This window comes from Callorhinus ursinus, unplaced genomic scaffold, assembly GCF_003265705.2.
Source record: "Callorhinus ursinus isolate GAN/ISIS: 27379988/994484 unplaced genomic scaffold, GSC_fseal_2.0 scaffold5, whole genome shotgun sequence".
Taxonomy (NCBI): Eukaryota; Metazoa; Chordata; class Mammalia; order Carnivora; family Otariidae; genus Callorhinus; species Callorhinus ursinus.
In genome coordinates this window covers 45,067,986-45,093,607 of record NW_027397067.1, presented here as the reverse complement: position 1 = coordinate 45,093,607, position 25,622 = coordinate 45,067,986, and the positions used below count along the sequence as shown (strand labels likewise).

The window sequence follows — 25,622 nt, the reverse complement described above, 5'->3', positions numbered from 1 at the left end:
GATGTTTGAAGTTCAAACCATAGATCATCTTTTTTTCTGTGTGTCAGCTAACTCAGCAGTGTTACTCATTTATAACTGTGATGAGTAAAAAACAATTGATTTTAAAAGAATCAGACATTTTTAGGCAATATGCAGAGTCCCTCTTAGTAGCTCCAAAATAAGACATTTGAGTTTAAGGAGGGGAAAACCAATACTGTGCAGCAGTGCTGTCCTCACTTTCACCAGAGTATGTATTTAACTAGAATTTCCATGTGAGAAATCTGAAAGGAATGAAAAGTGCTGGTCCTTAATGTTAGCGTATGGTTGGTGTTAGCCAAAATGAAGTTCAGGCCATGATGCTCTGTAGCCACTGTATGACCTACCCAAAAGCATTCCGCACGCCTTCTTTCTTTCTTTTCTTTCTTTCTTTCTTTCTTTCTTTCTTTCTTTCTTTCTTTCTTTCTTTCTTTCTTTCTTTCTTTCTTTCTTTCTTTTTCTTTTCTTTTTCTCTCTTTTTTAAAACTAATTGGCTCATGTTTAGTTTACTGAATGTCATCTGGTCTCAGTAAAAAGCAAGTGACCTGCATTGAATTAGTGTAATTGTAATACAAACAGAATATCGCATAGTTTTGGTCTTATACAGGAAAGGAGAAAGTTGGAAAGATTTTTCTGTTTGATAAATAGAAACTGAAGATATGGGGATCCAGACCTGGTTCATACTTGATTTTACCTTTCATGTCTTTTTGTAAGATCAGTATTTGGACTTTCAGGCATTTTTCCCCTATAAAAGAATATTGGTTTTCCCTTTGAAACTTACTATGAAGGAAATTTTTTTGATTTTTGTTTTTTTTTTTAAATCTTACAAATGAAGTATATTAAGTTATGTATCTAATTCCTCTTTAATCTTAATCTTAAGAAAGATAGCATTGTCCAAAATGGAAGTTCTTTTCCACACTACTAGGATTGTCAGGAACTTGGCATGTTATTTTACCTTTATCATGGCTAATATTTGCAAGGCCCCTTCAGATGCCATTTTATTAGTTTTTTATATTACATTCTGTTTCAGAGAGACAATAGTTACATTTGCCAAAGGAGTAAACTTTGTGACTATGATCTCATAATTAAATCACTTAATTTGATTTTGAAAGTGTCACTTTAAAATGTAGTTATTTGGCATTCTGGAAGTTATATTCTGCATAACTTATACCCTTGTAGTAGGACACTGAAGGTAAAGGACAATAGCTATAGATAGGTTAGATCTTCCTATTTTAATCTCTGAGAACCTTGTGCTTCTTGTCTTTAATGTTTATTTATGGAAATATTTATGTGATTTTTGGTTTAATATTTGTTGTCCCCATAGTATTGCATGTCTCAAAGGAGCAGGCACTGGCTTTTCCTTCTTTTTTAATCTGATATTCCTTGTTGTGTAATACAATGCCTGGCATACAGTAGGCAATAAATATTAGGTAAGTAATATAAAAATAAAGAAGGAAATTATTGAGATTAGTATTTATAAAAATCTATTATCTAAACAACACTCAAGTACTATACAATCTAGCAGTTGTTAGTATAGTTTATTTGCAATGGTAGAATCCTGGCTTTTCTCCTTGCTAGTTTTATCACCTAGGGCAAATTTGATTCCTCCATATCTCATTTTTTTCCCATATATAAAATGAGAATAATTATAGTCATCCTGAGTTGTTATGAGGATTAAGTGAAATGATTCATGTAAAACTGTTGTGAGATGCCCCACAAATGTTGATTGATAATATTGTCATTGTTGTTCTCTTATTATTTTAGAAGTATTTTGGAATCATGGAAGGAATGTATAGTTTTATTAAGAGAATCGTATTAGGGAAACCTTCAGAGAATAGGTAATGTTCCAAACACATATTGAACGATGAGTAATTACACGATGGCTCATGGGCAAAGGAATCTATGTGCTGTGCCAAGAAGATTGTACCTTATTTTGCAAGTGATGGGAAAAGATTGGTTTGCAGTAGGAGTTGATATGCAGATTTACATTTTAGAAAGGCTATTTTGCAACCAGTGTACAGGAAAGACACCAGAGGTATGTGGAGCTGGCAGTCAGAATATTGTGGTCTTAAAATGATATGAGAGGGGCGCCTGGGTGGCTCAGTCGGTTAAGTGGCTGCCTTTGGCTCAGGTCATGATCCCAGGGTCCTGGGATCGAGCCCCGCATCGGGCTCCCTGCTTGGTGGAGAGCCTGCTTCTCCCTCTCCCTCTGTCTGCCGCTCTGCCTGCTTGTGCTCGCTCTCTCTCTGTTAAATAAATAAATAAAAATCTTTAAAAATAAAAAAAAGATATGAGAATTTTGTATTGTCTTTGAATAAAGATTGATAAAATCTAAGTAATTAAAAAAACTAAGTAATTATGCAGATAATAGTAATCGTGTTTGCTATTATTAATAATAATTGCAAATACCACTTACTGTCTACCATCTGCCAGGTGTTTTTATATTCATGTCACTTAACCCTTATATAAAGTTTCGATAATGAGGTAGTAGTTCTCAAAGTGTGGTCCCCAGACCAATAGCATTAATATCTTCTGAGCAGTTGTTAGAAATGCAAATTCTTGGGCCCCCATATCAGGCTTATTGAATCTGGAACTCTCCGGGTAGGATTCAGCAATCTGCATTTTAACAAGCCCTCCAAGGAATTCTGATGCATGGTAAAATTTAAGAACCATTGCTATATGTATATATTTATACAGATGAGAAGATTGGGTTTAGTGATGTTAAGTAAGGGGTGAGATGATTTTAAAAATACACTAACTTCTCTAGGTTTTTAAAATTTAATATAGCAAGTGTAGTTTAGTAATTTTTTGATCAGTAAACCAGTTTTCTTCTAAAATCAGAAATATTTTCTGATAGGAAATATGTTGTCTTTATGCTAACTTAGTGAACCAAAAGTGTTCTTTATTTGTAGAGGCAGGATAGCTTATTGGTTCAGAACATTGGCTTTGGAGCTGTTGTATCTGGGTTCATTTTCCAACCCTGTCCTTTATTGCTGAGTTTTCGAGGGCAAGTTATTTAACCTCCCTATGCCTCAGTTTTTTGATGTATAAGATGGATTAATAATCCTTCATTGGGTTTTGGTGAGGATTAAGAGAAGTAATTTTTATAAAGCCACTCAGTACGTTGCCATACACATTGTCTATATAGAGTAGATACAATACTAATAACAGTGATCATTACGATGTATAATTTATAAACATATCAAAATTTACCTAACAAATTTTTATTTAAAATAGTGCCAAGATAGCCTCAGCATGCAGGATGTTTATCATTTAAAAAATTTTTGCTAAAATGGCTATTTAAGTGCCTGAACTTTAAAGGCTTATTTCTCTCTTTCCTGGTTTAGGTAGATGGGCATGCTCCTTCCATTTTTGGCTTCCATCTTCTACCCATGACTTATCTCCTCTCTGTTACAGAACTTTACAGGCTCTGGTTTTAAGAAAGAAACAAACTTCCTTTGGGCTTATACTATTCTCGACTTGCTGCTCTGTCTCACATCTTCCTTTCAGAGCCATGTGAGAAAAGATGTGCTGCCTCAATTTCCTCCCTTCCCTCCCATTTACTCCTGAACAGACTTGGACTATTTTTCCCCACCACTCTACTAAAATTTTTCACAAACTTTTACTTCTATTTGTCATTGGTAACCATTTTCTTCTCCTTAAATCTCTGTCTGATATCTGGGTTATCTCTGTCTCCTGGCTTTCCTTTTATCTCTGTCTTGAGCTCTAGACTCATTTCTAATTACCTACTTAGATAATTATTTTCTATACTGTCATGAGAAACTTCAATAGCTCCAAATCTCTCTTCACTATTTTTTCATTCTCCTATTTTTACCTTTGTATTTTCTATCTTGGCTAATGGCACTACCATCTAACCAGTTGCCATGTTGAAAATCTGGAGAATGTATTTCATCTGTCCAGTCTTCCACCATTAGTCAATCACCAAGGCCTATTGATGCTGCCTCCTGAATTTCTTGCAATTCCCTTCCTTACTGTTTAGTTCCTTTGCCACTAAGCTAATTCAAGTTCTGATTATTCACCAATTTCCACCATGTTACTTCCTTAATATGTCTTGAATATATCCCCTTCTTTCTATCTACATCTTTATTTTTTTGTTTCAGATCAGACCTCATAATTTTTCTTCTGGATTTATATAATAATAGTCTCTAGTGTTTGGTTTCACCCCCCTTTCCAAAGTGTTCTTCATGATACTGCTAGATTGATCATTCCAAAATGAAACACAGATCATATTACTCTCTTACTTCAAATCCTCCCATTAAAAAGCAATTTCTTTCATTTGTCTCTAGGTTAAGAGCCAAACTCTTAAGGGTGTTATACAAAGCCTTGGGGCTCTGCCTACCTCTTTATTTATGTGATATCCACTTTCCTTTAGCCATACTATTAGTTGCAGATACTTTAGATTCTTACTGCTGCTTTCCACTCAATGTTACTTCTCTGTACCTGCATTTTCTCCCATCTCTCTTCTACAGTCCAACCTAGGAACCTTTCCTCTGGGCTTCCTTAGCACCCTGTATACCCCAAGATCATAGAATGCATCAGACTCTATTGTACTTTGACTATAAATTTATTGAGAGCAGCATGGATAACTTTTATCTTGAGACTTTAGTGTCTACCTAGAATACAATGCTTTGTGACTTAGGAGGTCTAAAATAAATGGTCAATGCATATATATATATATATATATATATGTATATATATAAAGTTGAAGTACATAATTTTTATTTGCATTTTTTGATAACTAGGAAGTTTGAGGTGGACATGTATATATTGTATATCACTAAATCTGAATAAACTTTAGAGGAAAGAAGAGAATTATCTCATCAGCTTGAGTGCTACCATGTGTTCAGACCTGGGTGAGACACTGCATGAATGAAATCAAAAGAGGGGAGGACTGGACTGGTGTTATAATTTGCTTTTTCTTTGACAAAATGTTTCTTTAAATAAGCCATTTTATATTCATAATTCATCATATTTTATTTTTAACCCACTTTCATTTTAGGGAAACAAAATACAAATCCTTTAGGTTAGTATCTAAAATGCTAATTTTGAACTTTACTGAGTATAGTATGGCACTAGTCCAACACAATCTGTTAAGAATTTTCCTCTGGGTCAGATCTAAGTTGAGAAGAATGAGGTAACTTTAATGTGAACCCAGATTGTACTTCAGTCTTTCTCTCCAGTGAGTTGCCAAATTCACAATTCCATTTGTATCTGGAATTGGGGAAGCTGAGTTTAATATGGATTTTTGCCAATGATAGCAAATCTTGGCAAGATCGTCTTGTTCTCTGTGCTTAATTATATAGTTTTATTATAAAGTCTTTCACATGTTTATTTGGAGGTACCTCTCATATATATGTTACTCTTTTGGTAGTTAATCATTTACTGTCAAATCTTCCTTCTTTTCTTAGAAGGCCAGCTTACATTTTTATACATTACCGTTAGCTCTCTAGTTCCGTCTCTTTGCTAGATTTGTAGATTTTAAAGCTGTACAGGTGCCTTAGGGGTCATTACATCTAAATCCCACTTTTTGGAAATCAAAAATCTCAGTGAAGCTAAGAGAGACTGAGTTTGTTACATATTATTAATTCATCTTATATTTTAGGCATTGGAATACAGCAGTGAATGAAACAAAGTTCCAGCCTTTTAGGTGGTTATATTGTAGTGGATAGAGACAATAAATTAAACTCAAAAACTGTACAAGAAAAATAAAGCAAGATAAGGGATACAGAATGACAGGGGTGGTTGTGTTACTGTATATATGGTGGTCAAGAAAGGCCTGTCTAAGGTGACTTTTAGTAGAGATCTAAAGGCGGTTAGTAAATGGGACATGCAGATTCTGGCAAAAGAGTGTTCTAGTCAGAGGAAATTGATGTGGCAGTATGTTTGGCGTTTAAGGAACAAGGTGGAGGTGTGTGTGGCTGGAGCTAGCCAGGAGGGGGAGATAAGTAGGAGATAAGGTCAGAGAGATAGCAGAGGACCAGATCATTTAGTCTTAGTAAGCCATGGTGAGCTCTTGAGCTTTTACTGTGAGTGAGGCAAGAAGTCATTGGAGGGTTTTGAGTAGAGGATTGATGTGGTCTGACATATGATTTGAAAGACTTATTCTTTGTTGAGTTGGGATTGTAGCAGGGCAAGGGTGGAAGCAAGGTGAACAGTGAGGTTACTTCCTTCATAGTACAGCTAAGAGATGATGCTGGCTTGGACCAGGGTGGTAAAGGTAGAGGTATTGAAGAGTGCTCAGATTCTGGATATAGTCTGTATTTTGTGTGATATGTGAATTATGTCTCAGTTAAGCTGTTATATAGTAACTAGTGAGTTTAGTTGGATGGGTTTAAAAAATAACAAAATGATACTACTATAACCTCTATGATGAAAACTTAAGACTTGAGTCTAAGCCACACAGCCATTAGGGGTAGAGCTGCTACTGTCCTTTCTTTAAGCCTTTTTTTTTTTTTTTTTTAATACTTACTGTCCTTCAGTAAGATTTTTGGAATGGAATTGAGGTAAATCAGTATGTTCAAATAAACGTATTTAACTGGAAGTCTTTATATCGACCCTCTCACTATAAATTTAGGTTTTAACTTGAGGCACTGTGCCTTTTCCTTTAAGTAGTTTTTGTGTTATCCAGGGCATTTAGAATGAGTGTATAACTAACCAGAGTACAAGTTCAAATGTGGGAGGTATTGAAATTGAGGTATATGGAGTGATAATACTCGCCTTATATTTTATTTTCTGGAACATTAGAATTACTTGGGAGACAAAAAATACTGTGCCTGGTCCTTACTTCAAATCAAGTAAATCAGAATCTTTTATGGGTAGAGCTAAGTTCTCCATGTTCTGAACTTCTTTTGACATGACTCGATTGGTCTTTGGTTCCTTTCTTTAAGGGTCAATAAGATGCTTCAGGCTCACCTTGTAATTTCTGTGCCCCAGGCCTAAAACCAGTCACTTGCTCTCATAGACCCTCCTGGTGTTTCAGACCTCCCATCTTGAACATGCTATTCTTTTTTCAATAACTTATTAACTCATTCATTCCTTAGGACTCAGTTTCAGTCTCATTTTTATTTTTTAAACATCAATTTGGGCTAAGTCATCTTATAATATCCAGTGTTCACATCTATTTTAGCACTTACACTATTTTATTGAAATGATCTGGTGTGCATTTTCCTATCCCATTAGATTCTAAGCTTCTTGAGGAATTTTTTTTTTGTTTTTTTTTTTTAAGAAACTCTTATGATGCAGGTATGGATACATTTTATGTGCTCAAAAGTTGAACTGGTCACATACAGTAATTCTGATTTGGGAGATTGGGAAGAGAGTAGGGTGATAAAGTTCCTTAAGTTTGGCTCTTGTTCGCTTCTGATTTCTTCCATAGCCATATTTTATGAATACTTTTGCATTGTATTAAAGGGACATTATGTTTCAGCCTTGAGAGATGGAAGCCATGAAGAGAGGCAGATTGCAAGAGGCTATAACTTCAGCAGTGGTTCTAAATGAAGTCTTGGATCAATTTCAAGTAAAGTTTTTATAAGTTGAATATATAGTGGCCTTTATAATAAAAAATGTAAAAAGAATCTTATGCACTCTTGTAGACAGTTGCTGTTGTGAACTGGTATTTTGAATTTTTGAGATTCTGTACCATCTTTCAGTCTTTATTGTTACATGTCATTTTTATGTGAAGGTAATCATACAGTATAGACTGTTGTTTTATTTTTACATTTTTCATTTTCTTAAAAAATAAAACATTTCATTGTGGTTTTGTAATTCACGTGTTTGTCATTTTTATGGCAATACGTTACTCCATTTTACTGATACGTAGTAGTTTAGCCATTTCTTAATTGTCTGGTATTTTTTGTTTGCAGTGTTCTACTGTTAACATAAAGTGAACTAGAACCACCTTTATACAAATAACTTTCCATTTTCTTTTCTGGAGACTGAATATGCATATTATAGAGGCTTTATCTTATAATAGAATTATCTGTGGTGGAAATTTAATAGAAATACAGAGGTAGTGTGAAGTAGTTAAGGAGCCGGGTAGTCCTGCGTTCCAGTTTTGATAGCCGGTTTCTAGTTGTATGACCTTAAGTAAGCTAGTTTACCCTTGTGGGTCTCAGTGGTAAATTGGGATTAGTAAAATAGCTAGCATCATTGTACGTTTATAATGCGGTAGATGCTGTTGTATGTATTGTACATGTATTAACCCATTTAAACTTCAGAACAGCTCTATGCAGCAGGTACTATTATTCCCATTTTTAATATGTGAAAACAGGCGTAGAGAAGCAAAATAGATCAGATAGCTACTTATAATGGTAGTGTTACTATCCCAGGGCTCTCTAGAGCTGCCTCAGATCTCTAGAACTAGTTCTCTTATTCACTCTGTTCTGGGGACACCAGCCACATCCCTTCCCTTAATTTGGTTCCTAGGCAGGTAAATTGGCCTTTATTGGACGGATTAATGATTATTGAAGTTCCTGAACTGGAGTTGGAGTGAATTATGAGGTCATGCTCGCAATACTTTAACCCTGTGCTTACTATAAAAGCTGCACCCTAGGAGCAAGGTTCGCTCTGGGTTCTAGTATTCTCTATTTCAAAGTTGCATTTGAGGGAGTGGTAATAAAAATGTAGATTTGTATTTTTGTATTAACATCGAGTAGGCTTTTTGTCATCCTTTCCTCTCCTTCCCCACTTCCATCTCCTTTCCTAACAGTGTTTGTCTTGTGAGGATTTAACTTCTTCATTGCTAGGCAGGTAGAGTGCCAGTCTTTTAAACCCAAAAAACAACCCGAAAAATATCTGGTCCAATATCCTCACTTACATGAAGAAACCGAAGCTGCACAATCGGCAGTCAGAGGATGATTGAGAGCACAAGCCTATTTTTCTGACTTAGGTCCAGTGTTGGCTTTGTTCTGTTGTACTGTTTGCCATCTTATTTGTATAGTCTTTTAAAAATTATCATTGCTATATATCCATGTCAGAAGCTATCTATATTTATTTGACTTAGTAGCTTGCTGCCTATGTATTATGTTTGCTATTAGGAAACAACTACGTTTGTTTAGTTCTTTGAAGTTTTACAAAATGCTTTCTCATTCTTTATCTCATTTATTTGTTATGAAGATAACCTTTTGTTCCTATACCTGAGGTTCTTGAATAGTGGCCGAGATTTCTTTGTTATTCCGGCATGTCCGTTGCTTCTGTACATTCACAAACCTAGCTACCTTCACTTCAGACATATGTGTTCACTCACTCCATGGAGATTATAAAGTGCAGGCATCGTAGTTTCTCAGATCCAGCTCTTTCCACATTTGGGTGCTCCTGGAGTCCAAAGGCATGAAATTCCAAGCATGAAGACAATTAGTCGTTTTGAGGCACTTGAGTTTCTTGGCTTCTTTAGACTACTTGTGATCAGGGAAGTTCTTTTTAAAACTTAATCAGAGGTTCAATATGTAGTTAAGCAACACATTGTGTAGAAACAAACACAAGGATAATCATATCATTTATTGTACTAACATTCTTCAATCAAATGGTGTTAGAGATAAGATAAATTATATGGCTGTAATGTGTGTCCATGTGATTTGGTTGGTGGCAAGGAAGAGAGTGAATTGTTAGTCTAAGGCTGGCCACTGATTGCCAAAACTTTCTACAGCAAGGGCCTATTACCTAATTAGCTGGTACAAAACCTAGAGATTCTTAAGAGGATCTTTTATGATTCGTGATTAGGTTAAATTAGTTGAACAAAGTTAAGTCTGTGAGAAAGTCCTCCCATTTGTTATTGATTATCTAACCTAAAGAAATGGAAGTGGAAATTAAAGGTATAGTGGTTTTCTTGGAGACTTTTAGAGTCTACACTTGGTTGATCATATAGTAAGACTTATTTGTTTGAACTGTATGCAGTTAATTGCTTGTTTGAGAATAGAATGTGAACATTTTAGGAGCGCTTTATGATAGTCCTGGGTAAATAGGAGTTAGAGTTAAGTTTTTTATCCTTGAGTTTCTAATAGCTACTGCCGAGGTGAGCCTTATATGTTAAGATTATCTGAAGATAAGACTGCAACTCATTGGCTCAAAGTTCAAAGGAGAGCATTAGCTACAAGAACATAAATCACTAAGTTGTTATCCATCAGTTTGTAACAAGTGCAAATGAACAACATTTATCTAGACAATCTAGTATCATTTACCTATAGTTTGAGGTCAGTCTATATAGGGGCTTATGTGGTGCTTTGAACTGTTTTTGCGGAGATGAGAGTTCAAATATATTTTTATTCTTTAATCTGAAGTAGCAGGTGGTTTTGTGTGCCTTTTCCAGCATCTGATATTAACCCCATTTTGCCCATCCTTAAAGCCAGATTAGGTTCTACTTCAACTATGGAGTGGAGATTAATTAGGTTATTTACAGAAGAATTTTATTTTCTAGCACTTCATTGTTTGCTGTTTGTTTTATGTGTTAGTTTTCTACCCCACAAGTTAACTGTGGGCTCCATGGCTTTGAGATATGTGTCTTATTTTAAAATCTGTAATAGCAGGGCTCACAAAGTTAGATAACTTGAAGGAACCATCAGGTAAAGTAGATAATTGAGCCAGGCTAAATGAGGCCCATGTAAAAAGGAGAACATACATCCTGGGTAAAGTCAGCCTAATTCCAGCAGATTCTTGCCTTATGGAAATGTGGACTTAATATTGCCTGAACAAAATAAGTCCGCTGATGTTATTTGGCCTGTGGCCTATCAGTTTGCTACTTTATTAGAACATAGTTTTGAACACACAGAAAGTACTTGATAAATGTCATTTGATAGGTGCTTGTTGTGTCATAAAACTGGCTACACTGCTTTTGAAGGACTATGTTAGATGTAAATACATGTAATATGATGTAAGATGTGTAAGACAGTTGTCTTCTATTAAAGGCTTTTCCCTTTTTTGAAAGAAGATGAATACACTAATAAAGAGATTAACTCTTACCCTAGAATCAACAGGCTTGGATGTTGAATCTTCACTCCTTTGTCCACGGAAGTCCTTTGGATCACTTTCCAAGTTAGAAACCAGTGATAACACATTGTAGCAAATTGCTGCATATTGTAAGGGCTTTCAAAAGAATGATGTGGTGAATTGTTAGAATACCTGAGTGCCTTGCAATACTACTTTAGTATTGGTTTTTTATTTCTTGAATTCTAGAGTAATCTTTCATTCTTCTTTTTTCCCACCCCTCCCAAACAATGTTGTTAGGGTATATTCTTGGTTCTTCTTTGTAGTATCTCCTACCGTATTTCTTCCATTTTATTCCTATAGAAACCATGCTAGTTTGAACTCTTCATTACTCATTTTGGGGCACCTATACTAGCCCTTAACTGCGTTTTCCTTTCCATATTTAGAGTGTCTCCAGGGTTTTGGTTTTTGTTTAATCTACTTTTTGGGTCATAAATGGTCCAATCAAACACATGCACGCACGCGTGTGCATGCACACACACACACACACACACCAGGAAAAAACCCTTCTTTTCAGATGTGTACTTTCTTGCTGACCAAACTTCCATTCCCCTTCTGATCTTCTCATTTCCTAGTCCCTTACTGTGTAGTCAGTTGTTCTCTGCTCCTCCTGGTGGTCTGTTCCACTCTCTTGCTTTTCCTCACACTGTTTTTTCTTATTAGGAGAATGACCTCTCTTCTATGTGCCTTATATCATTTCTCTCATTATTATACTGTCATTTAATTCTTTTGTTGTTTGTGCTTTGATTGCCAGACTAGGTTAGAAGTTTGTTAAGGATAGTGGCTGTATTTCCTGCTGCTTGTTTGAGCTCCATTTAATGCTTAACACCATGCTTTGTGTATGGCAGGCACTTAACAGATATTTCTGAACTTGATCATTACTTTATGTTTTCCTTCATCTGTATTTTTTATTGTAGTAAAAATAGTAAAATATACACAGCATAAAATTAACCATTTGAAGTGTACAGTTCTGTGAAATCAAGTACATTCACATTGGTATACAGCATTCACCATCTACCCATTAAACACTAACTCACCATTCCCCCCTCCCCACAACTCCTGTCAACCACCATTTCACTCTGTCTCCATGAATTCGACTACTCTAGGAACCTCATATTAGAGAAATCATATAATGTTTGTCCTTTCATGACTCAGCATAGTGTTTTCAAGGTTTATTGGTGTTGTAGCATGTGTCAGATTTTCTTTTAAGGTTAAATAATATTCCGTTGTGTATATGTTTTGTTCATCCATTCGTCTGTGGTTTGACACTTGGGTTGCTTCCATCTTTTGGCCACTGTGAATAATGCTGCTATGAACATGGGTATACAAATATCTGTTCTATTCCCTGCCTTTACTTCTTTTGGGTACATCCTCAGAAGTGGAATTAGGGGATCATGTGGTAACTCTGTGTTTGATTTTTTTAAGGAATTGCCATACTGCCTTTCAAGCAACTGCACCATTTTCCATCTCCACCAGCAATCATGAGGATTCCAATTGCTCCACATCCTTGCCACCACTTGTTATTTTCTGGCCTTTTTTTTTTTTTTTTTTTTAATAGCCATACTAATGGATGTGAGTGGTATCTCATTGTGGTTTCGATTTGCATTTCTTTACTGATTAGTGATGTTGAGTACCTCTTCATGTACTTATTGGCCATTTTATGTTCTTTGAAGAAATATCTATCTGAATTCTTTGCCCATCTTTTGAGTTGGGTTCTTTGGTAATTTTGTTGTTGAGTTGTAGGAGTTCTTTATATATCCCAGATATTAACCCCTTATCATACATACTATTTGCATATTATTTTCTTCCATTTTGGGTTGCTTTTTCACTTTGTTGATAGTGTCCTTTGATGCACAAGTCTTGAATTTTGATGAAGTCCAATTATCTATTTTTTTTCTTTTGTTGTCTGGACTTTAGGTGTCACATCCAAGAAATTATTGCCAAATCCCATGTCTTGATGCTTTCTCCCTATGTTTTCTTGTATGTTTTATGGTTTTAGCTCTTACTGTTATGGTCATTGATCCATTTTCAGTTAACTTTTTGTATATGGTATAGCATAAGAATCCAAATTCATTTTTATTGCATGTGTATATCCAGTCTTCTCAGCACCATTTGTTGAAAAGACTATATTTTCCCCACTTAATCGTCTTTCCCTTATTCATATTTCATTGAATGACCTTCAACTTTATTGACTGTCACAGTTGTGATGTAATAGTAGTAGTGCTTGATACATTTGTTTTAACTTTATTATGTTTTCATTTTTTATATCTTTTCAAAGAAAATGATGTTTTAGTAATAGTATTTTATCAGGAACTATTGTAGATACCCAAGAGAGAAGTTAATTCATTACATACAGTGATTTCCTAAGAACACTAGGGATTGATTCTCTTGGTTCCAAAAGGATGACTGGATAGCTAGGAGGACAGGGATGACAGGAAGACTTTATAAAACTTTTGAATTTTGAACTATCTGAATCTATTTAATTAGTAGGAAGATATTAATACTAAAATCATTTGTAATAAATTTAAGTGTTATATTACCTTCAAAACTTTTTATTTGGAACCCTGACTCATGTATTTAGAAAAGGAAATATAAGTCTTGGCTCTATTAGTATTATTTCAAATCACAGTAGTAATTTTATTTATATTTAAGTATTATGGATTGCAGAAGCAGATTGGACTGCTGCTATCCATTTTGAGCAGGAGTACTTACATAAAACTGAAATGGGAAGTAAATCTGGCACACGGTGGCAATATCAGGGAATACATCTGTTTAATTAGAGAATGTCCTTAGTTTGGTAAAACGGTTAGAATTGCAGTCTTCTTTGGCGACTGATTAAAAATAATAGATAAAATAAAGAATGATGTGCTCAATGAGCTACAATTCAAATAGAGGAAATTTAATGGGAAATGATTACATTAGTAGCAGATGGACTTGCTTCCTGAATTGCAATCTTACTGGAAATCCTAGAACAGCTTAAATTTGTTTTTCAGATTTAGAGTCTGATAGAAAGATAGAGAGATTTGTTTCTTTGGTGTGCTGTTGTGATTCTTACTGTGTATTTTGGCTATTTCATTTTTGCTAGGCTATTTTTATGATTCCCACGAATCCACCACCAACGTTCAGGAAGCCAGAACTTTGGTCTGATGATTTCACCGATTTTGTTAAAAAGTGCCTCGTGAAGAATCCTGAGCAGAGAGCTACTGCAACACAACTTTTACAGGTCAGTGCTTATGCACCTAAGGGAAAGATATTTTCTTTATACCTTGTAGCTGTCTCACACTGACCAGAATTGGTGTGGGTTTTATTAACTGATTTTTCAAGATGTAAACCCCTGAGGAAATAGGGATTGACAAAGACATATACACCATCATTCTTCTCCTATGTGTTTTCTTTGTCTCCTTTTTTTCTTTTCTGTTTTCCAAATTCAGTCTTCTGTCTTTTCCTTTTTTTCTGTTTCTTTGTTGTTGTTGTTGTTGTTGTCAACTCTTTTCTCCAAAGTTGTTTAAAACAAAATTTCCAAAGTGTTCTCATTTCAGAAATGAGTTATTTTCTCCACTGTTACTGTTTTTCGTGTTCTTTTTTTTTCCTGATGTGTTACTCCTTGACCCAACATTTCTTATTTGACTTTTTGATCTACCATAAGGTATATAAATACAAGATCCCTGAGCTCCTTGAAAAGATCTCGTGTTGTGTATACATACTGGTTACAAGATTACCTAAATCCTCTTAGTACTCGTGGTATGAGTAGATTTTATATCCAGAGTATCAGGAGGTTGTTGTTGTTGTTGTTTTTTTAATCTGCCTTGATATTTAATGCATTTAGAAATAATTTTAACACTTTTAATAAGTATTTGTGTCTTTAGTTTCCCAACAGAATTGGCTTAGACCCCTAAGCTAATAATAAGTGTGTCTCACATTAACAAAACTTGATATTTGGAAATTAATTCTTTTTTGACCCAGCAGTTAACACTTCTAGAAATTTATTCTACAGAAAAATTTAACCATGTGTGACATAACTTATGTGTAAAAGTATTCATAGTACATTGTAATGGCTAAAGATTGGAAACAACATAAATATCTGTCAATGACTTGGAAGCAACCTAAGGTTCACTGAGAGGAGTGATTGGCAGAATATACACACCTCCACGCACATATATGTATATATCGTTGTAATTTATATTATATTCATTATAATATTCACTCATATATATCCACCAGTATGTTATATTAATATATAATAAATAATTATATAATTATATATTTCATTATAATGTCTTTTTTTAAAAAAGATTTTATTATTTGTCAGAGAGAATGACAGAGAGAGAGCACAAGCAGGGGGAGCGGCAGGCAGAGGGAGAAGCAGGTTCTGAGCTGAGCAGGGAGAGGAGGATGAGGGCCCCATCCCAGGACCCTGGGATCATGACCTGAGCCGAAGGCAGACGCTTCACTGACTGAGCCACCCAGGAGTCCCTATAATGTCTTTCATATATAAATCATGCGTGTGTGTATGTGCCAGTGCTTGCCGTGGAGTAGCTCTGGAAAAATAATCAAGAAACTTATCTCCAGAGAAAGTAACTGTATGGCTAAGAAGCAGGAGTAGGGTGGAGACATCTATTTTTCTGAATGCTCTCTTTGAGCTTTTGAATTCCATGTTATATGTAAATATTGCTTTTAAAAAATTAATTGAAACATTTATTTTGAAATATTATTAGCATTTCAAAGGAATTTTGAGCACATAAATCAAGGGCTGATTGGTATTGTTATCATATTGAGTATCTAAATTATTCAACCCCAAGGAAGGCAAGAAAGGGGAGGGGGAAAAGACAAACGAAAAAGTGGGACAGATAACACAAAAAATGATGATGAAAATGAATCCAAATATATCTGGTAACTGATTTTTAGATAATGTAACCAATATTTCTTTGTAGTCTTTTTCCATAATATTTTCTAATCTTAAGAAATTCTGGTTTGTTTTTTTTTCATTTTGAGTTTTTAGGATAAAAAAGCATTTAAGAAAATATTCTAGGGGCACCTGGGTTGAGCATCTAACTCTTGGTTTTGGCTTAGGTTATGATCTCATGGGTCATGAGATTCAGCTCTGTGCTCAGTGGGGAGTCTGCTGGAGATTCTCTCCCTCTCCCTCTGCCCCTCTCCCTGCTCTCTGTTTCCCTCTCCCAAATAAATAAATCTTAAAAAAAAAAGAAATATTCTAGTATAATTCCTTCATTTTGTGGATGAAAGTCTTGAAGCCCAGAAAGGTTAAATGACTCACTGAAGATCACACAGTGAACGTGACTGTTGTGGGTTTATTCCATTTGTCCCCTAGCTCCACTCTGTTTTCTGCCCAAGAAGTTGACCTGTATGGGCTACAATAACAAGCTCTGTTACCCTCTAGCCTCTAGTTGGGTTTGGCTCAAACATCTTTCTTTATAACAAGAGCAAACTGTCCAGCTAATTTTGTATCATTCTTATGAGCCAGTATTTGCTTTCTTGGTTTTTTTCCTGTTGTGCTATTGTCGACCATTCAAAGCCCTTTATTAAAATGTGCCCTTCTTTGTCTAGCTTCTTCCTTTTTCTTTTTTTTTTTTAAGATTTTTTTATTTATTTATTTGAGAGAGAGAGAGAGGGACAGGGAGCATGTGATCATGAGTAGCAGGGGCACAGGGAGAGGGAGAGATAATCTCCAGCAGACCGTGCTGAGCGCAGAGCCTGCAGCGGGGTTTGATCTCATGACCCTGAGATCAAGACCTGAGGTGAAACCAAGAGTTGGGCACCTAACTGACTGTGCCACCCAGTCATCCCCCTGGCCTAGCTTTTTTTTTTGTTTCCCATTGTCTTTTATTTATTTTTTTGTTTTTTTATTTTATTTATTTATTTATTATTGTTATGTTAATCACCATACATTACATCATTAGTTTTTGATGTAGTGTTCCATGATTCATTGTTTGCGTATAACACCCAGTGCTCCATGCAGTACGTGCCCTCTTTAATACCCATCACCAGGCTGACCCATCCCCCCACCCCCCTCCCCTCTAGAACCTCAGTTTGTTTCTCAGAGTCCATCATCTCTCATGCATGGTTCGTCTCCCCTGGCCTAGCTTCTTAACTGACCCCTTGCTACCTCCTTTCTTTTCCTCTATAAATTCTGAAATAATAGACTTGTAGTTTCTTATAGACGTGGATGGAACTAGAGGGTATTATGCTGAGCGAAATAAGTCATTCAGAGAAAGACATGTGTCATATGATCTCACTGATATGAGGAATTCTTAATCTCAGGAAACAAACAGACCATGCTTTTTCAATCCTCTGTACCTTTTCTCACACTCTTTCCCCCACCCCAACCTAGTTTAAAAATCCCCTTTACAAACAGTCTCCTTCTTACTCTTTGTCTAATTGTTTCTAAAACAAATTAGGTACTCCTCCAGGAAGCCTTCTTCTCATCCTTGTTTAGGCTAGTTGTCATTCCTTGGTGTTCCCATAAGTCCATATCATCTATTGGTATCCAGTGCTTAATACATGTGTATTAGATAGAATAATTGTCTTGAGTCTCATTAGACTCATTTGAGTCTTATTTTGCTAGATGCCTAGAAGCCATTCTGTCTTTTAAAGGAGGTGTGCACATGCCTTACATATTATAAATTGAATTATGACTCTCAGAGGACAATCTTATTACCAAGTTTCAGTGGACACAGCCATAGCTTACCTGTATAGATTATACCATGTTGATTTCTAGACCCTGAAAAAGAAAGTTTTAAAAAAAGAAATTCATGCTGAATTATTATAGTGGTTTATTCTCCGTGGCACAACATAAACAATTGCTTAAATTTGAAAGAATCATAGAGTGAAAGGATCCTTTGAAATTGTTAGTTAACTCAGTAGTTTTTAAAAAATGAGGAAATTGAAACCCCAAAGATATTAAAGGACACAGTTCCAAGTTCAGCCTAGTGGCACTAAAGTTGCTGATGGGCAGCCTCAACCTAAAGTCAGCTCCTACCCCAGGATGTCCTTCTCTGAGCATGTGAGGTTGACTGAGATCTGCCATTATTTGAATTGACCCCCAGGGCAATTCTACCTTGTTGTCCCTCCCATATACAGTAGTCAAAATACTTTCTCTTCATACATTAAGCTCTATATCAAACTGTGTTATAGTGTTTGCTTTAACCATTAAACAGTTGAGAAAACTCAAGAGAATAAGGGAAAGCTATTGTATTTACACTATTTTTGCTTTTCCATTGTTCTTTCTCCTAATGTTTCACAGTCCCTTTATTCTTTCCTTTCTGTCTAGAGGACTTCTGTAAGCCATTTTTTTAAGGTAGGTCTGCAGTAACAAATTCTTAGTTTTCCTTCACCTGAGAATGTCTGGACTTCCTCTTCTTTCCTGAAGGAAATATTTTTATGTTCTGTTGATCTTTATTAAAATGTCTATTGATGTATAATTATGAAAATTACATTTTGAAACTGTATTGCTGCCTCAAAAGGTTATCTATCTCAAATTGTGCTTGTAAACTGTCCCTCTACTTTCTCTCACACTTCCCCAGACCCCCTCAATAAAAAAGTCATTGAAGGGACGCTGGGTGGCTCAGTTGGCTGAACATCTGACTCTTGGTTGCGGGTCAGGTCATGATCTCAGGATGGTGAGATTGAGCCCCACATCGGGCTCCACACTGGGTGTGGAGCCTACTTAAGATTCTCTCTCTCCCTCTGCCTCTCCCCCTGCTGACTCATGTGCTCACTCGCTCTCACTCAAAAAAAAAAAAAAAAAAAAGTCACTGAAAACTCTGGTCTATTCTGGTGGTTTCCCTTCTATTTATCAGAATTGTAGCAAACTCAAATATTTTAGCTAGATCAGGATGATACAAAAAAAAGTTAGAAGTTTTATACATAGTATAGAAATGAGACAATATATTCTGAAAGTATTTTTCTTTTATTGCTGTTATTTCTCCATTGGAGATGACTATATTATTCAAAACATAATAAAGTAAAAAATATGTAAAAGAAGTAACAAAGTTTATTAAGGTTAATTAAAATTTGTATGTATCACCAAAATAATTTTATTTTTACATGTAATATAATCACCAATCTCTTACTTTTTATGAGAGTTTTTAATTAATTTTTAATTTTTTAAAGTTTTCATTTAAATTCCATTTAGTTAACATACAGTATAATATTAGTTTCAGGTGTACAATATAGTGATTCAACACTTCCACACAACACCCGGTGCTCATCTCAACAAGTGCATTCCTTAATCCCCATCACCCACCTCCCCTCTGGTACTTGAAAATCACCACTCTTAAAAATTTTTTATCTTTTTCACTATCTAATCTATACTTCCTTTGGGCAGTAATATTTTTAAGGGTAATGTAGTTTTATTTACAGGATTACATTTTTTAAAAAGATTTTATTTTTTTAAAGATTTTATTTATTTGACAGAGAGAGACACAGCGAGAGAGGGAGCACAAGCAGGGGGAGTGCGAGAGAGAGAAGCTGGCTTCCCACTGTGCAGGGAGCCCGATGCGGGGCTCGATCCCAGGACCCTGGGATCATGACCTGAGCCGGAGGCAGACGCTTAACGACTGAGCCACCCAGGCGCCCCAGAATTGCATTTTTTGTGCGTGCTTTAATGGTTTTCTAAAATCAAGTAAACCTAAAAACAAACTCTCAATTTCTAAAGCAGCTGAAATATTCTCTTTTCTTAGTGTATACATTTAATTCTGGTTGAAAGAACAGTCATTGAAGTCTGTGATCCTGGTTAGCATTTATGCATTGTTTTAACATATTTTAGGCATAATTCAGAGAAATCTTTTGAATTTATACCATTGAATTTTACTTTTCCAGCATCCTTTTATCAAGAGTGCAAAGCCTGTATCAATTTTAAGAGACCTGATCACAGAAGCTATGGAGATCAAAGCTAAAAGACATGAAGAGCAGCAGCGAGAATTGGAAGAGGAGGAAGAAAATTCGGTTCGTAAATACCCTCAACAAGTCGATTTTTTTCTTCTAAGTCATTTTTAATAACTAACATAATTATGCATCACATTTTATGATGTCTAATGCTTCTTTTCTTCACTAATGATGTTTTCCTTGTTTTAAGTTACACATTTTTTTTCTGGTTTAAGATCCAGAGATGAATACCTCTTGGTATTCAGATAGTTATAAAGTCTGAAAACACAAATATTTTATTTTTTTACTGATTAAAAATGTCATTGATAATACTATATTTTCCCATAGAAGTTTGTTTTAATCTTATAGTTAAACAATTAGTATTATTTTGCTAATTTACATTTAGTTTTTTTTTTTAAGATTTTATTTATTTATTCATGAGAGAGAGAGAGAGAGAGAGAGAGAGAGGCAGAGGGAGAAGCAGGCTTCCCGCTGAGCAGGGAGCCCGATGCGGGACCCGATCCCAGGACCCTGGGATCATGACCTGAGCCGAAGGCAGACGCTTAACCATCTGAGCCACCCAGGTGCCCTACATCTAGTTTTAATTTCAGAGACTGATTATCCAGTTGGGATTTCTTTTGAAATTCTTTTACCCTTTCCACCAATTATTAAACCTTGTGTCGTAAGGTATCCCAGGACAAGGACAAGTGTACATCTTTGCAGAGCTGATTTTTGATCTTTTTTTTTAGATATGCAATTATATCAGTTAATCATTTAGCAGTGACTGTGGAGTGCCTGTTGAGACGGATGTTTTAAACTTATCTTCTAGATGTAAGATTTTTACTAATGAATCCACCATTCAGAATTTTAAATAACATCTTTATAAAGATGGTTTTATTTGTAGCTTTGGGACTGTGTATTAATTCTATAAAGTTCAATAAATGATATGGAATGAGGTAAAGGCCTTGGTTCTTGCTTTCCAAGGGCTTTATAGTTCCCACCCTAGGTTCCTGTGTGTTGATAGATACAGTTACTGATTTCTCTCCAGTTAACATTTGTAAATGTTAATTTTTTTTCTAGATTTTTTTTGTAGTTTTAAAAGCAGTACATTTTATCTTTTTAAAAAAAGTAAGATTGGTCATGTATATATGTTATTATCCCATTTTGCAGATGAGTGAATTTAGGTTAGGAGAGAAGTGACTTACCAAAGTTCACAAAACTAATGAGGAACCAAGAAGAAAAATACGTCTTTTACTTGTAAGCTCCCATATTTGTTCATTAATACTTTATGCTCACTTTTCAGTCAAATGTTACCAGTACTTCAGAAACAAACAACATTGGCTTATCAGAATTACATAATTTCTGATAAGTTTATATTCACAAAAATGTCTAGTTTTTGCCCTTCTGTGGTGGTACCCATCTGCCTTTCACCTTATGCAAGCTTCATATGAGTGCTGGGCTGATAAACTGCCTTCAATTAGCTGTCATTGGACACGTGATTGTTTTGCTTTGTTCTGTCTTCCCCACTTAATTATAGGCCAGTTTCCATTTTTTTTCTTTTTATTAACATATAATGTATTATTTGTTTCAGGGGTACAGGTCTGTGATTCATCAGTCTTACACAATTCGTAGCGCTCACCATAGCACATACCCTCCCCAGTGTCCATCACCCAGCCACCCCATCCTTCCCAGCCCCCTACATTCCAGCAACCCTCAGTTTGTTTCCTGAGATTAAGAGTCTCTTATGGTTTGTCTCCCTCTCTGGTGCCAGTTTTAATTTTTGGTGGATAAAGAACCATTGATTACTCCAGAACTTAGTGACTTTTTACTAGTCTTAAGACTTTGCTATAGTCACTTTGGTGATTTTCTGCCGCTTCAGTGATCTCTTTCTTCACTATTTTCCTTTCCTCTGCTGAGCTCCAGCCACATTGATCTTCTTTCAAATTTTTTATTTTTAATGTGCCAAAAAACTTTCCTCTCTCTGCTTGAAACACTTCTTCTTGAATACCAGAGTCACTTGGTTCTTCTCATCTTTTGAGTCTCAGCTTTAAATATCACGTGCTCCAAAACTTAGCAGCTTAAAGCAATACACATTTATTAATTCATGATATCTGTAGATCAATTATTTCAGAAGTGGCTTAGTTGGATGATTTTCACGGTTTCTCCAGAGGTTGCAGTCTAAGTGTTGGTGAGAGCTGTGGTCATCTTAAAGGCTTGACAAGGGCTGGAGTTCTAAGATAGCTCACTCATATGGCTATTGGTGCGCTGCTTCCATTCCTTGCCACGTGGGACCCTCTCTAGAGCTACTTGAGAGTCTTCACAGGATGGCAACTGGCTTCTTTTAGAGTAAGTGATCCAAGAGGAAATCTCAGTGCTTTTTATTTTTATTTTTTTAAAGATTTTATTTATTTATTTGACAGAGAGAGAGAGAGAGAGAGAGCACAAGGAGGTGGAGTGGGAGAGGGAGAAGCAGGCCCTCCGCTGAGCAGGGAGCCTGACGTGGGACTCGATCCCAGGACCCTGGGATCATGACCCAAGCTGAAGGCGGACGCTTAACCAACTGAGCCACCCAGGCGCCCACTCAATGCTTTTTATGACATAGTCTCAGGAGTGGCACACTGTCCCTTCTTCCACATTCGATTTGTTAAAGAAGTTACTGGTCATAGAAAATAGTGGAGTGGGGAGCTCCAAGAATCTGTGTCTCCACAGATTTACATGCCTGCCACCCCCTGTTTTCTGGCTCAGCAGCCGTGAGAACAGCAGAGAGAGGTGGTAGGGGAGAGCAGTAGGAACCTTGTTCTCAAAAAGTTGTGGTTTTGCATTTTGCATTTTGTCCTGTCTGGTGGTTCCCTGAGGGACCAGCACAGAGGCTTGCCTTTGTTTTGGGCCCCTTCAGCTAGAGCAGCTTCCTGGATGTGTCTGTCAAAAACATCTAAATTTATGAGTGCTAATAAACAAGTTTAGCACAGTGCAGGGTATAAGATCAACATAAAAAATCAGTGATGTTTTCATCAGAATACATTTTTTTGATTATGTTATGTTAATCATCATACATTACATCATTAGTTTTAGCAAGCAGGTGGAAGACTTATAGAGTGAAAAGTACAAAACATTGCCGAAGGAAATGAAAGAGTACCTACATCTGTGGAAGGACATCCTGTTTGAATGGATTGGAGGACTTAATAATGTTAAGGTAACAGTATTCTCCAAAGTGAATCACAGATTAATCCAATCCCTACCAAAATATCAGTGTTGTTTTTTTTTTTTTTTTTTTGCAAAACGGAAAAGCCAACCCTCAAATTCAGATGGAACAAGGGGACCCCCAAATGGCTAAAACAATATTGAAAAAGAACAAAGTTGATATACTCACCTCCCAGTTTCAAAACTTAACATAAGGCTGTAGTAATCAAATGTGGTACTGGCATAAGGATAGACATACAGACCAATGGAGTAGAATTGAAAGTCCAGAAATAAACCCATACATCCATGGCCATTTGACTTTCAACAAAGGTATAGAGTCTCTGGTGAAAAAACAGATGGCACTGGGACAGCTTGATAGCCACATGTAAAAGAGTGAACTTGGACCCCTACCTCTCATCACATACAAAGGCCTTTTAATATAAGGCCTAATTGGATGGATCAACAAACTAAATATAATGTTAAAACACTTAGGAGAAAACAGAAGTAATCTTCCTGACTTTGGATTTGGCAATGGGTTCTTAGAAGACCAAAGCATGAGTAATAAAAGAAAAAAAATAGAAAAAATTTATCAAAATTTAAAACTCTGTACATCAAAGCATATTATCAAGAAACAAAAAGATATCCTATGAAATGGAAGAAAATATTTACAGATTATGTATCTGGTAAGGGTCTAGTATCCAAAACATGTAAAGAACTCTGGCAACTCAACAACAGAAATACCTAATTGAAAAATAAGGAAAGGATTTAAGTAGACATTTCTCCAAAGGTATACAAATGGCCAACAAGCACATGAAATGAGGCTCAGCAACATTAGTCATTAGGGAAATGCACATCAAATCCACAATGAGATATTACTTCACACCTACTAAGGTGTGCTTTGATTAAACAAACAAAACCAGGAAATAAGTGTTGATAAGGATATGGAGAAACTGGAGCCCTCATACATTGCTGATGGGAATGTAAAATGGTACAGCTGTCATGGAAAACAGTTTGGAAGTTCCTTAAAATGTTAAACAGAATTACCATATGATTAGCCATTCCACTTCTAAGTATATACCCAGAAGAATTGAAAACAGTACTTAAATACTTATATATGAATGTTCATAGCACTATTCACAATAGACAAAAGTAGATAAATTGTGGCATATACATACAATGGAATATTATTCAACCATAAAAATAAATAAAACAGTGATACATGATACAATGTATACAATAAACCTTGTATCATGAAGTGAAAGAAGCCAGACATAAAAAGTCATATTGTATAATATGAATTAACTGAAATAGGTAAATCCTCAGTGACAAAAATCAGATTGGTGCTTGCCAAAGACTGGAGATGGGGAGTGACTGCTTGATGAGTGAACTATTTTGTTCTGGGGTGATGAAAATATTTTGATACTAGATCGAGGTGGTGGGTTGTATAACATTGTGCATGTACTAAATGTCACTGTACACATAAAAATAATTTTATGTTACTTGAAGTTCATTTCAATTAAAAAATAAAAACAAGTCACATAGTTTGCCTCACACTTAAGCAGAAGGAGAAGTAGACTCTACCTTTTCAGGGAAAATTTCAAAGAATTTATAGACGTGTTTTAAAACTAACAAGAACTGTCCTATTGCTGCAAATTATTTACATTCCTTGCCCACGCGTGGAATGGGTATGTTCACTACCTCGTAAGAACTGTCTCTTCTTCACTCTTAAGTATTATCCCTTTACATTATCAGCTCTCAGTCCGGAATTTCATCTTCTAAATCACATTTGGTAAGAGATGAGAATCCTTTAGTCTAGTGAAGACTTGTAAACTAAAGATTAGTTACCTGCCCCCCACATACTTAGTATACAGTGGTGGGTCAGGCATAAGATTATCATCATAGATAGTTCTGTTCAAAAAGAATGAAGACAGGAGGCACATTGATTAGTAGTCCATGGCAATTTTGGAATCCAGCCAAGAAAGTGTTAGAAGTTCCTTGATTATTTCAGTTCTATTCCTGCCCTGCTTCTCTACGACCCTTTGCTATGCACTCTGAGTTCTTGATTCTACTCTGTCATTCTTCCTTTTTCATGGAAGCTGTTCTGTGTTTTGATCTAAATCATGTTCTCATCCTGCTTCCTACCTGCAGAAGTTTGAGGGTTCAGCGTCCTGTTTTCATTTTATGCTGTCTCTGTCCTACTGAGACCATGCTATGGTGTTTCTGCCAAAAAAACTGTGGGTGTCCTATAAATCTTATTGTGGTTCACTCCATTAGAACAGGTGACACTCATACATTTTGTTGAAATAATCGCTTCTTTACCTTGGGCTCCTGCTAAGATGGCTATGGGGCAATGCCTTTAAGCTTCTCAAAAATCCTGTTACCTATCTTGGCTCTTTCTGAAGTCTTAGCAGAGGACTTTACAGTCACCTCTGCAGCTTGATTTTTAAACACTGTTTTCTGAATGTGCTTTGGATTTGATGTTTGCTTAGAAGCCTTTTCATAATTGTAGCATTTTTTGCTGTCTGAGAGGCTAGGAATTTACAAAA

The 25,622-nt window shown here is 35.8% G+C and overlaps 1 protein-coding gene across 1 annotated transcript in view; it reads left to right on the top strand.

Moving 5' to 3' along the window:
• STK3 (serine/threonine kinase 3) overlaps window positions 1-25,622 on the top strand; it is a 273,966-nt gene that overhangs the window by 143,509 nt on the left and 104,835 nt on the right. The window contains exons 7-8 of the mRNA XM_025870899.2: window positions 14,099-14,236; window positions 19,852-19,977. Coding sequence (XP_025726684.1) covers window positions 14,099-14,236; window positions 19,852-19,977 — 264 coding nt within the window. The remainder of the gene's footprint in view (window positions 1-14,098; window positions 14,237-19,851; window positions 19,978-25,622) is intronic.